General features: G+C 39.3%; 1 protein-coding gene across 1 annotated transcript in view; it reads right to left on the reverse strand.

Annotated features, from left to right (window-relative positions):
• Positions 1-1,472: 1,472 nt before the first annotated feature.
• snx22 (sorting nexin 22) overlaps positions 1,473-14,931 on the reverse strand; it is a 41,415-nt gene continuing 27,956 nt past the window's right edge. The window contains exon 6 of the mRNA XM_039773487.1: positions 1,473-6,714. Coding sequence (XP_039629421.1) covers positions 6,602-6,714 — 113 coding nt within the window. The 3' untranslated portion in view covers positions 1,473-6,601. The remainder of the gene's footprint in view (positions 6,715-14,931) is intronic.

Genomic DNA, 14,931 nt, shown 5'->3' on the forward strand with positions numbered 1-14,931 from the left:
CAAAACTAGTTAAACAAACTCTTCTCTTAAGAATAGGCAAGTGCCAATATTTATCCTACACAAGGTGGACTGGCTAATGTCACACGCGTCTTCAATGTAACAACACCAGCAACACTTCAGTAAAAAAACTTTCTTCAGGGCAAAAATAAGATAAAATGATGGGCGCTTATGTGGAAGCGCAGAGTTATTATATGATATGGGTGACATGGAGGCACAGAGATGAGCTGCACACCTTCAGGAGACCCGGGCTGCTGTGTCGATTTAGTGTGCGTGAGGAGTGAGTGTATAATTTGGCAGGGTGACAGAATGGCACACTCCCAAAGGTTTGTTCCTGCCTCGTGCTGAGCTTGCCAGGACAGACACCAGGCACACAGAAACACATACTGGATTAAATGGGCTCTAAGATGAACAGATGGATTTTTGTTCTAAATATTTTACAGAAGTGACTTGCCAATGAGCTCATACATTAAAAAAAATCCTAATCATCAGCAAGGACCTTACAGTAGACAGATGGAAAAGTGCATCATGCAACCCAACACTGCACTGCTGCTGCATACAGATCAGTGTTTACAGGCAGACTTTTTACATTGCTCAAGTACAATTTGTATTTTTTTGAATATAACAATATTATCTACAAGCTTACCTTTAGTAAGAAGCCGTGTTAACCCTGATTTCAGAGAGGTCTGATTAGCAGCATACAATGGTGAGTCTAGTCCTGACAAACAAATGATGCTACCTAAACCTGAAAGGGAACTTCACATATCGAAAACCTCAGTGGCTGCTGGTGCAGGGGGAGCAGATAGGACATCCATTAGACTTTTATAATACTAGGGGGCTTTGCCCCCACTCTCTTACCTCGCCCACCCCCTCCCCAGAGGGCATATCAGCCACTTCACGCCTCTGCCGCTTGTGTTGTGAAGGGCTGAATGCATGCTATGGAGATGTGGTCTGATCAGCTGCTGGCTTGCTGCTGAGCTGCGTGTCGATCATTTAAAAGCCTGTACAGCAGCTGTCCTTTTGTGTCGCGGGACATTAAAGTGTCTCCGAAAACATCACGTATCGTCTCCTTCCAATATTTTTTTTTTATAACAGACAGATAATAAACATGTCTGCTAAAAAAAAAGATGAATAATATTTATTGTCATGAAAATATAAAACTAACCACGTCACCTGGTAAGGGTTGCCCATAGCAGTTGGAATGTTCTTCGCTACAAACACCATCCCTACGGAAAGTATTTACGAAAAAAATGCCAGGCACTCTCCAGAGGCCCTGCCTGTTTAAATGACCGACAGCATCTATCAGATAATTGAAAGAATAATGTGTAACGTAACGGCCGGCCCGGCCACTACACTACCAAGACTATTTCTTGGATAACCTGAGGCTTCTTGATCTACTAACAAGCCGTACTTCTTACAAGTTGTACTTTTTTTTCCCACATGACGAAATAACCAACAAACAGTAGACAGGAATATAAAATCAAACACGGATATATTGTAAATGATAAGGACAAACAAATATTCAATAACATAGATATGTGCACGCAAAACACCACTATCCCAATTACACCAGTGCCTAATTAATATATATAAACACGAATATACAAATATTTACAAAAACCCTCCTTTGCACCTAAACAATACATAGAAACAAGGAACACAAATACAAACACAGATTATTTAAACACAGCAATTGAAATGAGTCCAACGATAATAAAGTCCGGCGGTATTGATACTGGCTGTAATGTTATTGTGCTCCTTCCTGAAAACAAAACAACCTCACCGTGAAAATCCTGGCAATGGCTGGGATGAATCCGAACTCCGGGGTTCCTCGGTGCTGGCTGTTGTGATGAATCAGATGTTGAAAAAGCAAGCAGTGGAATAAAGCAATGATCGGCAGTTGGTAAATGAATGGCTAAATTGTCTTCTTTTCGCTCCTTGATTTCTCTCCTCTACTTCTCCTCTGTCTCTCTCTCTCCCACACACGACCCCCAATTTTGCTCTTGTTGTTTAAATGCAGAATTACTCGGATGTATCTGGTGAGTTAACAGGTGATTTTCTTCTCGGGACTACAGTCTCCCTCCATCATCCTTCCCCTCTTCACTTACAGGGACAACATTTACTGATGCACATATAATGAACAGTAAAGGGGACAGCGAAAACAAAACACACTCAGCACAGACAAAAAAAACAAATATTTATTTTTATGTAGCCCTGCTACATTCTTTACCCTCCACCCCACCCCCTCCAAACCTTGGACAAGGGAGGGCCGAAGTACATATTGAAATTGGCCACATGAATTGCATCTGTCTTGGAGTGAGTCCCAATACCCCTCCGACAGGACCTGTTTGTGAAATGATTTGGGCTGGACCTAACCATTTAGGCACAAGCTTGGCAGATAATCTCTTGCTGGCATCCGAGAGATGGTGAGCTCTAATCCAGACCAAATCACCAGGCTGAAAGTGCACTTCCTTACGCCGGGCATTATATAATTTGGAGTGTCTGGATGTCGAACCCACCAACCTCTGTTGGATTCTCCGCTGAAATTCCTCAACCTTAGCTCGATTATTGTAATTGCTGGTTTCTGGACTAGGGTCTCTGGGAAGGAGTTGGTCAAGCAGATCCTTCAGCTGTCTGCCCAGCACTGCCAAAGCAGGTGTCTCACCTGTGGTTTCATGCACTGCAGTGTTCAGGGCAAACTGGAGCTTGGGGAGCCATTTATCCCAGTCCTCATGGTGTTCACCCACATAGGAGCCGACCATGCTCTTCAGGGTCCAGTTCACTCGCTCTGTCATATTGGCCTGGGGAAGGTAAGCTGTTGTCAGGACTTTCTTCACTCCCTAGGCTGTATAAAGTTCATCCAATACAGAGCTCATGAACTTAAGACCCTAGTCTGAAACAATGTTCTTCGGCACCCCCCAGCGGGTGAATATTTCGTTCTTCAGGGTGGAGCATATTTTGTTAGTCCTTGCATCCGTTACTACGAACAGCTCCACCCAAAAAAAAATGATCAATTACCACCATCAGGATGGTCTTCCTCGAGCTGGTAACAGGTAATGGCCCCATCAGGTCGACTCCCAGAGTCTCCTCCGGTCCATCAGCGATCCTCGATTAAAGGAATCCTGCCGGTTTACCAGGTGGGTTTTTTATTGTTTTGACAAGTTAAGCACATCTTCACGTAGTGGCAAATTTCTTTCTGGACAGACGACCACCACTCAACCCCCAAAATCTTCAACAGAGTCTTCGTCTTTCCAAGGTGACTACTCAAAGGTCTGTTGTGGTAATAGTCCAGGAAGTTGGAGATGAGCACCTCCGGGACTAGTTTGTGTTGTAGACCCTTCAAGGGAGGATGGAATTGTCCTGTACAGAACCCCCTGGAGGTCCACGAAGTGCACCCGATTGGTGCGCTGCTGCTCCAATCCCTCCTTGATGTTTTGGCAGAATGGACTGGGGCTTGTGCTTGAGCCAGATCCTGCAGGCTTTTTGGCAAAGGGAGGACCATCTTTTTTGCCTTTGCCAAACACACCATCCCCTGTGGCTCTGACATCCTGGACAGAGCATCAGGCATAATATTGCCACAGCCCTTCCGATAGGTCACCTCAGCGGAGTACCTTCCTGGTTAGAAGGGAGGAGGTCTTCGGGTGGTTAAACACCCAGTTCAGAACGTGATGGTCCGTGTTACACTTCAAACTCAACCCCCTCCAGATAGTGTCTTCATTTTTCCACAGCCCACACAATGGCCAAACATTCCTTTTCAGCTGTCGAATAATTCAGCTCAGCGCCGTGCAATGCTTGAGTGGCATACGAGATGACAAGTTCAACATTGTTGACCTTTTGCGTGAGCACTGCACCAAGCCCCAGGTTGCTGGCATTGGTCTATACCTGGAAAGTCAGCTGTGGATCTGGCTGGACAGAACGGGTGGCTTTTAAAGGTGGATCTTGAGTTGCTCGACCGTGTCCTGGCACTCCTTCGTCCACTCCCACAGGACATCTTTTTTCCTCAGGTAATTCAAGGGAGCTGCTATATTGGCCATCCTTGGGATGAACTTGTGATACCACCCCACTAACCCAAGGAAACGTTGTAGTCATTTTAAATCTGTAGGCATGGGGTAGTCCCGGACAGGGACTCCCTCCGATGAAAGAATGTACCTGAGGAAGCGGATGTGGGGTTGAATGAAGGTACACTTTTTGGTGTTCAGCATGAGGTGCGCTTGATGTAGTCCCTGGAAGATGGTATTTGAGTCACGGATATGTTGTTTTATTGAAGAGGAATAAACAATGACTTTGTTGATGTACACAAAGCAGATCTTGCCTATCAACCCCCTCAACATTTGTTTCATGAGCTGCTGGAAGGTGGCACCAGCATTTTTAAGCCCAAAAGCCTTTGGGGGTGATGACTGCCATCTTCTTTTTACTCCCCCGTCCACTGACACCTGCCAGTAGCCACTGCGGAGGTGCAAGGTACTGAAAACCACGGCCCCGTGCAGTGACTTCAAAATTTCGTGAACTAGGGGCATGGGATATGCATCCAGGCTCATCTTTGAATTAACCCCCCTGTAGTCCACACAGAAACAATAGGTCTCATCCGTCTTCTTCACAAGGACTACAGGAAACGCCCAGGAGGAGGAAGATGGCTCGATTATTCCCTTGGCGAGCATTCAGTCCAGATGTTCCTTAATTATGCCCTTCTTCAGGGAAGAAACTCGGTAGGCTTGGTGCCTTATTGGAATTTTGTCTTAGGTGTGGATCTTGTGGGTAACCCCATGGGTGACTCCTAATTTTTCAGTCCACACCTCGGCCCATTTCTTTAGCACTGGCCTTACCTCTTCGTGCTGTTCCTCCATAGGGGCTGCCGCTGAGGTTCTTACATCACTCCACACTGCAGTGTAAAATCCGGTAAAACGTCCTACCTCACCGTGAAAGTCCTGGCAATGGGTGGGATGAATCTGAACCCCGGGGTTCCTCGGTACTGGATGTCGTGATGATGAATCGGATGTTGAAAAAGCAAGCAATGGAATAAAGCAATGATCGCCAGTGATGAGTTGGTAAATGAATGGCTAATTTGTCTTCTTTTCGCTCCTTGATTTCTCTCCTCTCTACTCTTTCCCTCTTCTCTTCGTTTCGCTCCTCTTGTTTAAATGCAGAATGTCCCGGATGTAACTGGTGGATCCAACAGGTGATTTCTGTCATGGGTTGCGGTATCCCTTCATCATCCTTCCCCTGTTTACTTATGGGAACAACATTTACTGACGCACATATAACGAACAGTAAACAGGATGATGAAAACAAAACGCACTCAGCATAGACAAAAAAACAAATACTTATTATTATGTAGCCCTGCTACATGCGCATCTCAATAAATCCTTCATTCTTTATTTTATTCAGTGCCATTGAGGGCATGAACCACCTGAATGTGCTTTTTTACAGGCAAAAGAAGGATACAATAATGTACCAGACATAAAAAATAAACAAGGAGGGCACAGGAAAGTTACCCAACTGATCTTAAAATGCGGGTTTGAAACATAGCTTTTGAAATAAAACAAAGGTAAACCATACAACTAAAAAAGTCCAAGTAACATTACCAGATGACAAATATGACCATTAATTGTGATGACTGTTCTTATTGTCTCAAATACAAAGAAGCAACAAATAAAAAGGAAAAGAAAAGCAGGTAAACCTTATTACAGATGAAGCTCAAACATAGAAACATAGACTGGGAAAGAAAGCATCACAGTCACAAACCTGAATGAGTTGGTTGCGAACATCTGAAAACTGAATTGTCTAACAGGTTTATAGTGTATAAACAGACAATGACAAATATTTTGGAGTGCTGGACAAACATTTCTGTAAGCAACTGCTTACTTTATCCATTTCCTTGGTTTACAGGGATTTTACCACCAGTTCTGATTAGGCACTGGTGAACTGGAGGTCCAGCCAAACCACACTCACACTCAAATGCAGGTCAGTTTAGACTCATCAGTTCACCTAATATGTAATTCCTCAGGCAAAATGACCAATTGTGTGTGCAGTCCTCCAGGATGTCCTAGCACTGACACACTCTACATGTTGAGAAACTAGTCAGTGTTCACTGATAACAAAAATAACTTGAAGATTTCCAATGTTGCTAAAAGACAAAGATAATATTTTGTCGTTTTGAATAAACTTGCAATATTAGTACAAACAAAACTTGTAATGTTTTAATATTTTTGCCAATTTAATATTTTGTCCTTGTAATATCAAACTTCATTCTTGGCATTGCTGTTTCTTATTAACTAGATGTTTGGCATTGAATTGCAGGTATATGTTAGTGTTGGCACAGAATTCCTCAAATTACTTAGTTTTCTGTTACAAGATCAGCAACTCTACAGTGGCAGGCCCCTAATTCAAACTAACAATAAATATACGTGAAAAGAGCATTTTAAAGTTATTATTTACACTCATTTACATGTTTTTATGGATTCACAAAAAACATAAAAAATGTTTCATAATATGTACAACATGATAAAAGAACAGCTGCTGGCAAGCTTGTATGAAATGATGGAAGACCAAAAGACAAGGATGTGACTTCAGGAGGACCTTGGACTAATGGTGTCTTCCTGGAGACTTAAACAGATTTTGCACTGTATTTCTTGGTGTAATCAAAGATGCACAGACAAGGGTTTTCCTGAGTGTAGAAGCCTCCAAGAATACCATCTTCAATAATATTTGGAAGAGAACCTGAAATAAAAAAAATAAATGACAAGCTGTCAGAAAAAAAACTTGTTTGAACAAAAAATAAATTAATGTATTTATTAATTCAAGTCAGGATAAATAAACCACATATCTTAACAGAGGTCAATATAATACAGTACAGTACACACAAAATAATAATTCAATGTGAGTAATTCATTTAACAGATGGTCTTTGGACTAACAAGGTAAATATGAATTATATGGGAAAAGGAAAATCAGACTCAATATAATACTTCAATTAATCAATCACAAGATATAATAAAGAATTCTTGGAGACAGACTGGCTGCTTTAGAAGATGGGAGTAGAAGGTATAATGTCAGAATTGAAGGTCTGCCGGAGAATCGAGAAAGTTCAAACCCTGTGAAATTCGCAGCTGAACTTTTTTCTAAAATAATCGGGGACGACTTTAAAGCAGAATCTGAGATAGCAGCGGCTTACCGCGTATGCGGATCAAACACCGTCAGACCCCGACCAAGATCTTTTATAGTTCGTTTTGAACGATTATCATTTAAGCTAGAGGTGATGGCACTCCTCAGAAACAAGGAAGATATTATATATGAAAATAACCACATTCTTATCTTCCCTGACTTCTCTCCAGCAACAGCTACTAAACGCGCAGCCTTCTATAATATTAAACAGCGGCTACGGCAAGCCAGTGTCAAATACAGCCTCCTGTATCCAAAAAAACTGAAAGTGGAATGGCAAGGTCAATTCTATGTCTTGCTAAGCAAGGAAGCAGCAGAAAAGGAATTAAGAAAACTGATCCCGGGACTATTCTGATACATAATAGTGAGTCGTGGCGGTTAATGATAAAGCAAAGATTAATAATCTTTTGACTGATCTATTCGTTTTAAAATACAGGTTTTTATCAGCATATATTCTAATATATTCTCATTATTACTTAGCATTACTAGGGCGCTATCTGTTTATGTTTTATTGTGCTTAATTATTCTTTTTTTTCTCTTTTTCTTTTCTAATTATTTCATCTCTACCCTGAACAAGACTGTTCAATATCATACCCTTGGTTTACTGTTATTGCTATTACTGCATTAAGACTTGTTATGCTTCTTCTGGACACATTTTTAACACCATCCCCCGGGTTTATTATCTGGGTGTATCATCTTAATGCACTAAAATTGCTGAAGACTATATATATATTTTAAGTTCAAAACTCCTTTTTTTTTTTTTTAGAGATATCTCTGTCTTTTAACCCTAAAGCGCCGATGCATTGGAGCTTGCTTTGCTTTGGACGTACTCTGTCTCTGGGTATGTCAGAGGACTGGGACTGTGTGAAGTGGGTTTTAGCCTCACTTGGGGAGGCAAAATTTAGGGGGGGAGAGAAAGAGAGCAGACCTGATCTATACCTAATCTATCCTCTCAGTCTTTATAATTATAATAAGACTATAAAATGACATCAAAAACTCAGAATCAGTGTCTCCATGATGGGACAGTTAACTTCGTAAGCTGGAATGTTAAAGGCCTGAATCAAGAATTAAAGAGTAAGAAAGTACTCTCTCACCTAACAGGTCTAAATGCTTAAATAGTATTTTTACAGGAACCCAACTTAATAAGCAAGGATCAGTTCCGGCTGCAAAAGACTGGACTGGCCAAATGTTCCATTCTAGTTTTACAAAGAAAACTAGAGGTGGGAATTCTCATACATAGAACAGTACCATTTGTAGCATCAGATGTAGTATTGGATCCTGAAGGGAGATATGTAATGGTCATGGGAGACTTATCTAACTGTAAAATGATTTTGATAAATGTTTATGCACCTAATGTTGATGATAAGGAATTTATACAAAATTTATTTGCATCCATTCCCAATCTGAACACTCATAAAGTTATAATGGCTGGGGACTTTAATTGTGTTCTAAATCCACTTTTAGATAGGACTTCCTCCACAGGGGAACGGCATCTAACACTGCAAAATAATTACAAAGTTTATAACTGATCACAACTTATCAGACCCTGGAGGTTTTTAAACCCAAATTCAAGAACATATTCTTTCTACTCACCAGTACATCATTGCTACTCAAGGATTGATTACTTCTTTATAGACAATAACTTCTTGCCTAAGATTAAATCTTGCAAATACGATGCTATTGTTATTTCTGACCATGCACCTATGATCTTGGAGCTAAAATTACTAAGCCCCATACACTCACCCCAGATGGCCTCAACCCGCTTCTATTAGCTGACGAGAATTGTACTGAATTTATATCCAAACAAATCAAATTCTTTCTAGAGACAAATACATCCCCGAGATCTCTGCAGGAATACTCTGGGAAACTCTTAAGGCCTTCTTAAGAGGACAGATTATCTCATATCTTTCCCACAGAAATAAATCCGAGCCAAGAAAGTAGCAGAGATAAAAAGCGAAATTACTAAAATAGATGAAGAACATGCCAGACTACCAAGCGAGACTCTACATAGGAGAGGCAGGCTCTACATTCAGAATTAAACCTCTTGACAACTAAAGAAACTGAACAACTAATTTACAAATCCAGACATCATTACTATGAACATGGGAGAAAGCTAATAAGCTTTTAGCTCAACAAATTCACAAGCAAGAAGTGCGCAACGCAATCTCGGTAATCACTAACACGAATGGAGATAAAATCATCGAACACAAAAATATAATGCACACTTTCAGAGACTACTATAAATCCCTATATACTACTGAGTTTAAAGAAGACAATACACAATCTAATGCATTTCTGGATACATTACAGATACCACAAATAGACGCTTTAGTGTGGAGGAACTTGATAAACCTCTGGCATTATCAGAATTACTAGATGCTATAAAGTCACTCCAAGGTGGAAAGCAGCAGGCCCTGATGGCTACCCTGCAGAACTTTACAAGAAATTCTCCGCTCAGCTAGCTCCCTCCTATTAGCAACATTTACAGAAGCCAGAGATAACCAATCTCTTCCACAAACCTTTCGCCAAGCACTAATCACTGTCTTTCCAAAACAAAATAAGGACTTATTACAATGTGCATCATACAGACCAATTTCACTTCTGAATAACGACGTTAAAATACTCTCTAAAATCATAGCCAGAAGGATGGAGAAAGTGCTCCCAAACTGGATTTATTAGAGGCCGCACTTATCTTCAAATCTTCGACGCCTGTTTAATGTAATATACTCACCAACTAAATCAAACACCCCAGAAATATTATTATCATTGGATGCAGAAAAAGCATTCACATGATTGAATGGAAATACCTTTTACTATATTGGAGAAGTTTGGGTTTGGCCCAACATTTGTGCATGGATTAAATTACTGTATACTAACCCAGAAGCTTCAGTTTGCATCAACAACATTTGCTCAGACTACTTTAAACTAGAGCGTGGCACTAGACAAGGATGCCCCTTGTCACCGCTGTTGTTTGCGATTGCCATTGAACCACTGGCAATACATTGTCGAAATACTGATCAGATTGGACTGGAACAGAAAATCTCATTATATGCAGATGACATGGTACTGTATATATCAGACCCAGAAAATTCTGTGCCTGCAGTCTTAGCAGCACTCACAGAATTTCAAAAGATCTCTGGTCTCAGAATTAATCTGAATAAAAGTGTACTCTTTCCAGTGAATTCTCAAGCATATAATATTAGATTAGATACCCTACCTTTTATCATTGCAGAACAGTTTAAATACCTCGGGGTAAACATCACAAGTAAACATAAAGCTCTATATCAACAAAATTTCACCATCTGCATGGAAAAAATTAAACAAGACTTGCATAGATGGTCAACCCTTCATCTCACACTAGCTGGAAGAATTAACACTGTTAAGATGAATATTCTTCCTAAGCTCCTTTTTTATTTCAAAACATCCCAATATACATTAATAAATAATTTTTAGGCAATTAGATTCAACAATAACCTCATTTATTTGGAATTCAAAACATCCACGCATCAAAAGAGCGACCTTACAAAGACAAAAGGCAAAAGGCGGCATGGCTCTACCTAACTTCCAGTTTTATTACTGGGCAGCAAATATACAGGCGATAAGAACCTGGACACAAATAGAAGAACATACACAGGCTTGGACCGCAATAGAAGTAAAATCCTGCAGTACTTCTTTGTATTCCTTGCTCTGTGCTCCAATAAACACACGTTATCGGCAATATACTAATAACCCAATTGTGCTCCACTCACTTAGAATCTGGAACCAATGTAGAAAGCATTTTAAGACGGAGAAGCTTCTATCTGTGGCACCCCTGCATCCATGCTGGAAAAAATATTGCTCAATCTCAAGGACTTAGACTCCATCTCTACAATATATAAAATCATTTTACAATCCCTCCCTTTCAAAGATCCAAGAGGACACTGGGAAAAAAGATCTTTCAATTAATATATCAGAAAAGGAATGGAAAGTAGCAATGCAGAGAATTCACTCGAGCTCCATATGCGTAAAGCATACAACTAAAAATTATATATTGAGCACATCTGTCTCGACTAAAACTCTCCAAAATGTTTCCAGGGCATGATCCAACCTGCAAACGTTGCAACCAAGTCCCAGCCTCACTAGGTTACATGTTCTGGTCCTGCACCAAATTAACATTATTCTGGACAAACATTTTTAATTACCTTTCAGATAGCCTTGGACTCACAATCCCTCCTAACCCATTAACAGCTGTGTTTGGTGTTCTTCCAGATGGGTTTAAAGCGGAGAAAGACAAACAAATTGTGATTGCATTCACTACACTTTTAGCACGCAGACTTATTCTCATAAACTGGAAGAACCCAAACTCTCCTCTTTTAAGTCAGTGGGAAACCGATGTGTAATATTATTTGAAGTTGGAAAAAATCAAATACTCAGTTAGAGGATCCGTACAGACTTTTTTCAAAACATGGCAGGATCTAATCAGTAATATTTTAAAATAAGTTCATAAAGCACAGAGAATTTATTAATTTAGGTATGTTTACAAGCCTTAAATTTAACGCCGTTTGGCTTGCTCTCTCTCTCAGGGGTGGGGATCGATCTGTTCTTAACTTAATTTTTCTCTTTGTAAAAACTTGATTGCTTTGTATGGATTGTAATAAAATTAATAAAAAAATAAATAATTCTTGCTAAATATATATATATATATATATATATATATATATATATATATATCAAGATCTGGCTACACATGACTGATTCCATTTAAGTCGGAATAAAACATAATGAATTTATAAAATATAACACATTTATTTCAAGAAGCATACATGTAAAAATGTATATGTATAGCACTTCCACACCCATGAAATTGTTATACAAAGAATAGCCCCAAATCAGAAAAAGTTGGGATGGTATGGAAAATGCAAAAAAAACAAACAAAAAAACAGTGATTCTTAAATTTACTTTGACTTTTATTAAATTGCAAACAATATGACCCCAAGATATTTCACGTTCTGTCTGGTCATCTTTGTTTAATTTGCATCCATTCGTGCATTTCAGGCCTGCAACACTTTCCAAAAAAAAGTTGGGACAGGGGTAAAGTAGGGCCAGTAATGAGGTCAAATAAGAAATTAATGATGTGGTTTGAAACAGTCGATTGTAATAATCATGATAGGGTACAAAAGCAGTATAAACAAATGGCCGAGTCTTTGAGGAGCAAAGGATCTACAGTTTGTCAACAAACACATGAGAAAATTATTGAAATGTTTAAAAACAATATTCCTCAAAGAAAGACAGAAAGGGATTTGCATATTTCTCCCTCTACAGTGCATATCATCATTAAACAATTCAAGGAATTTGGAGGAATTTCAGTGTGTAAAGGGCAAGGACACAAGCCTAGGCTGAACACCCAAGTCTCTGTTTTAATCCCAAAAAGTTTCTAAAAATTAAATACTGTGTAATGTTTGAGAAGGTGGAAAAAAGTGGTTGTCATGTAGAGGTGCAACAGTTAAAACCTTCTCTGTCTTAAAGTGCTTATTAATTTGGTTCCATATTCCGAGTGAATGAAGGGCCATTCGATTCTTAGTGTATTGACAATAATTTGTATTTACTGAGGCACAGAGAAGTACTGCAAGATTTTAATTCTGTTGCAGACCAGGCTAGTGTATATTCATCAATCTGTGTCAATGCTCAGGTCTTTTTGGCTTGTATATTTTTTTGCCCAGTAATAAAATTGAAAGATAGGTAATGCCATGCCCCCTTGTGCTTTAGGTTATTGTAGATTCACCCTTTGGATGTGTGGATGTTTCATATTCCAAATTAATGAGGTTATGATTCAATCTATTTGCCTCAGAAGAGATTTGTTAATGTATATGGGATGCTTTGAAATAAACATCCTTTCCAAGCTTCATTTTCTATCTTAACAGTTTTGATTCTCCCTGCTAATGTAAGATAGTAGACCTTCTATTCAAGTCTTGTTAAATAAAGCAAAATTTTGTTGAAAAAGATCTTTATACAGTATTTACTTGTGATATTTACCGCTACATATTTAAACTGATCTAAGATAAATGAGAAAGTGTCCACTCTAATATTGCAGATATTCCACTGGAAAAATCACACTTTTATTCAAATTTATTTTCATATCCATATATCTTTTAAAAATCTGCTAGTGCTTTTAATAACTCTGGCATGGAATTTTTTTGGTCAGATATACAGTATATATATATACAGTATATATATATATATATATATATATATATATATATATTGTCACACACGTGCGCTTCGGAGGCAGTCAAAAAGCCCTAAGGTGAGCGACCTACTAACAGATGAGGGTTTCTTTCAGGGTACTAAAGCCTCTCTCTCTGAATTAAAGAAGAAAAATAATACAATCATACCTGCAATAAACAATACTATCGAGACTAAGACATCAACCACTTCCTCATCTGTGATATCACTTCTGGCTCCTAGAGATGACGTCACATCCGGTCCCTCCTTTGATGACATCACTTCCCATCTGATCATTTCCTGCAGCCATTTTGTCTTGTGTATATAAAAGCCACCATTTACTGTCGATTGTTTGATTTATTTCATTTACTTTGACCAACGATATTGCAAAAAAGCAATATACGGGGCTATTCCCCAACTCTTTAAAAAGTTGTCTTGCAACGTTATTTATCACAATATATACAGTGGAACCTCGAGATACAAGTTTAATTCGTTACAGCACTGAGCTTGTATAGCGCATTTCTCGTATCTAGAACAAACTTCCCCATTGAAAATAATGGAAATCCAGTTAATCCGTTCCGCACCCCCAAAAATATCAACATAAAAATCAAATTTTCCTAACAAATAACACTGATATATAAGTGTGGATACACTTTGTCTGCTGAGCGTCATGTAATCATAACTGAGCTGATGGTTCTTCTCTCTCATGCGCGTCTCTCTCTCTCTCTCTCTCTCCTCTTGAGGGTTGAGAAAAGCAAAGCAAAATGACACCTTTAATTGGCTACCTAAAAAGATTACAATATGCAAGCTTTCGAGGCAACTCGGGCCCCTTCTTCAGGCAAGATGTAATCAAAGCTTGCATATTGTAATCTTTTTAGTTAGCCAATAAAAGGTGTCATTTTGCTTGGCTTTTCTCTACATTCATAATGCCTAACACGGTACAACACCCTAGTACTCTTGAGGGCAATCGTCTCCTATTCTCCATCTGCATGTCCGCGATATTTTTGGATATGCTTATACGGCGAACTGCTACAGCGAAACAATGAAATCACAAGCACACAAACGCGTAGATCCTCACGCTACGGGAGAACAAGGACCACTGAGTGAGCTGACAGGCTGGCAGCGTCAACTTGGGTGAATCCCCGAGTCGAGGCGGATCGGGAAACGCGTCACGCAGAACCACAGCCTGGCTCGTGGCTTGTTACGCGAGCCAATGCTTGTATTTAGATCCGAATTTTTCGCTCATACTTGCCTCTTATCTTGAATTTCTCGTATACAGAGGTGATCTTATCTCGAGGTTCCACTGTGTATATATGTATATATATATTACCACATCATCTGCATATAATGATATTTTCTGTTCAAGTCCTTCTCTGAAAAATGTGTTCATTTTTCAAGGCAAATATTTGATGAATTATTGATCCACACTTTGAGATTGCACATATATAGCAAAACAATGCATCATTGTCAATTTTGGTTAGAAAAAAAATAAAAGCAAACTCCTGTTATGAGATTCAATGATTGCACTTTATTATGCACTTTATTTCACCGCTCATCCTTTTCCACTGCAACGTTC

The sequence above is a fragment of the Polypterus senegalus genome, chromosome 12 (genome assembly GCF_016835505.1).
Source record: "Polypterus senegalus isolate Bchr_013 chromosome 12, ASM1683550v1, whole genome shotgun sequence".
Taxonomy (NCBI): domain Eukaryota; kingdom Metazoa; phylum Chordata; class Cladistia; order Polypteriformes; family Polypteridae; genus Polypterus; species Polypterus senegalus.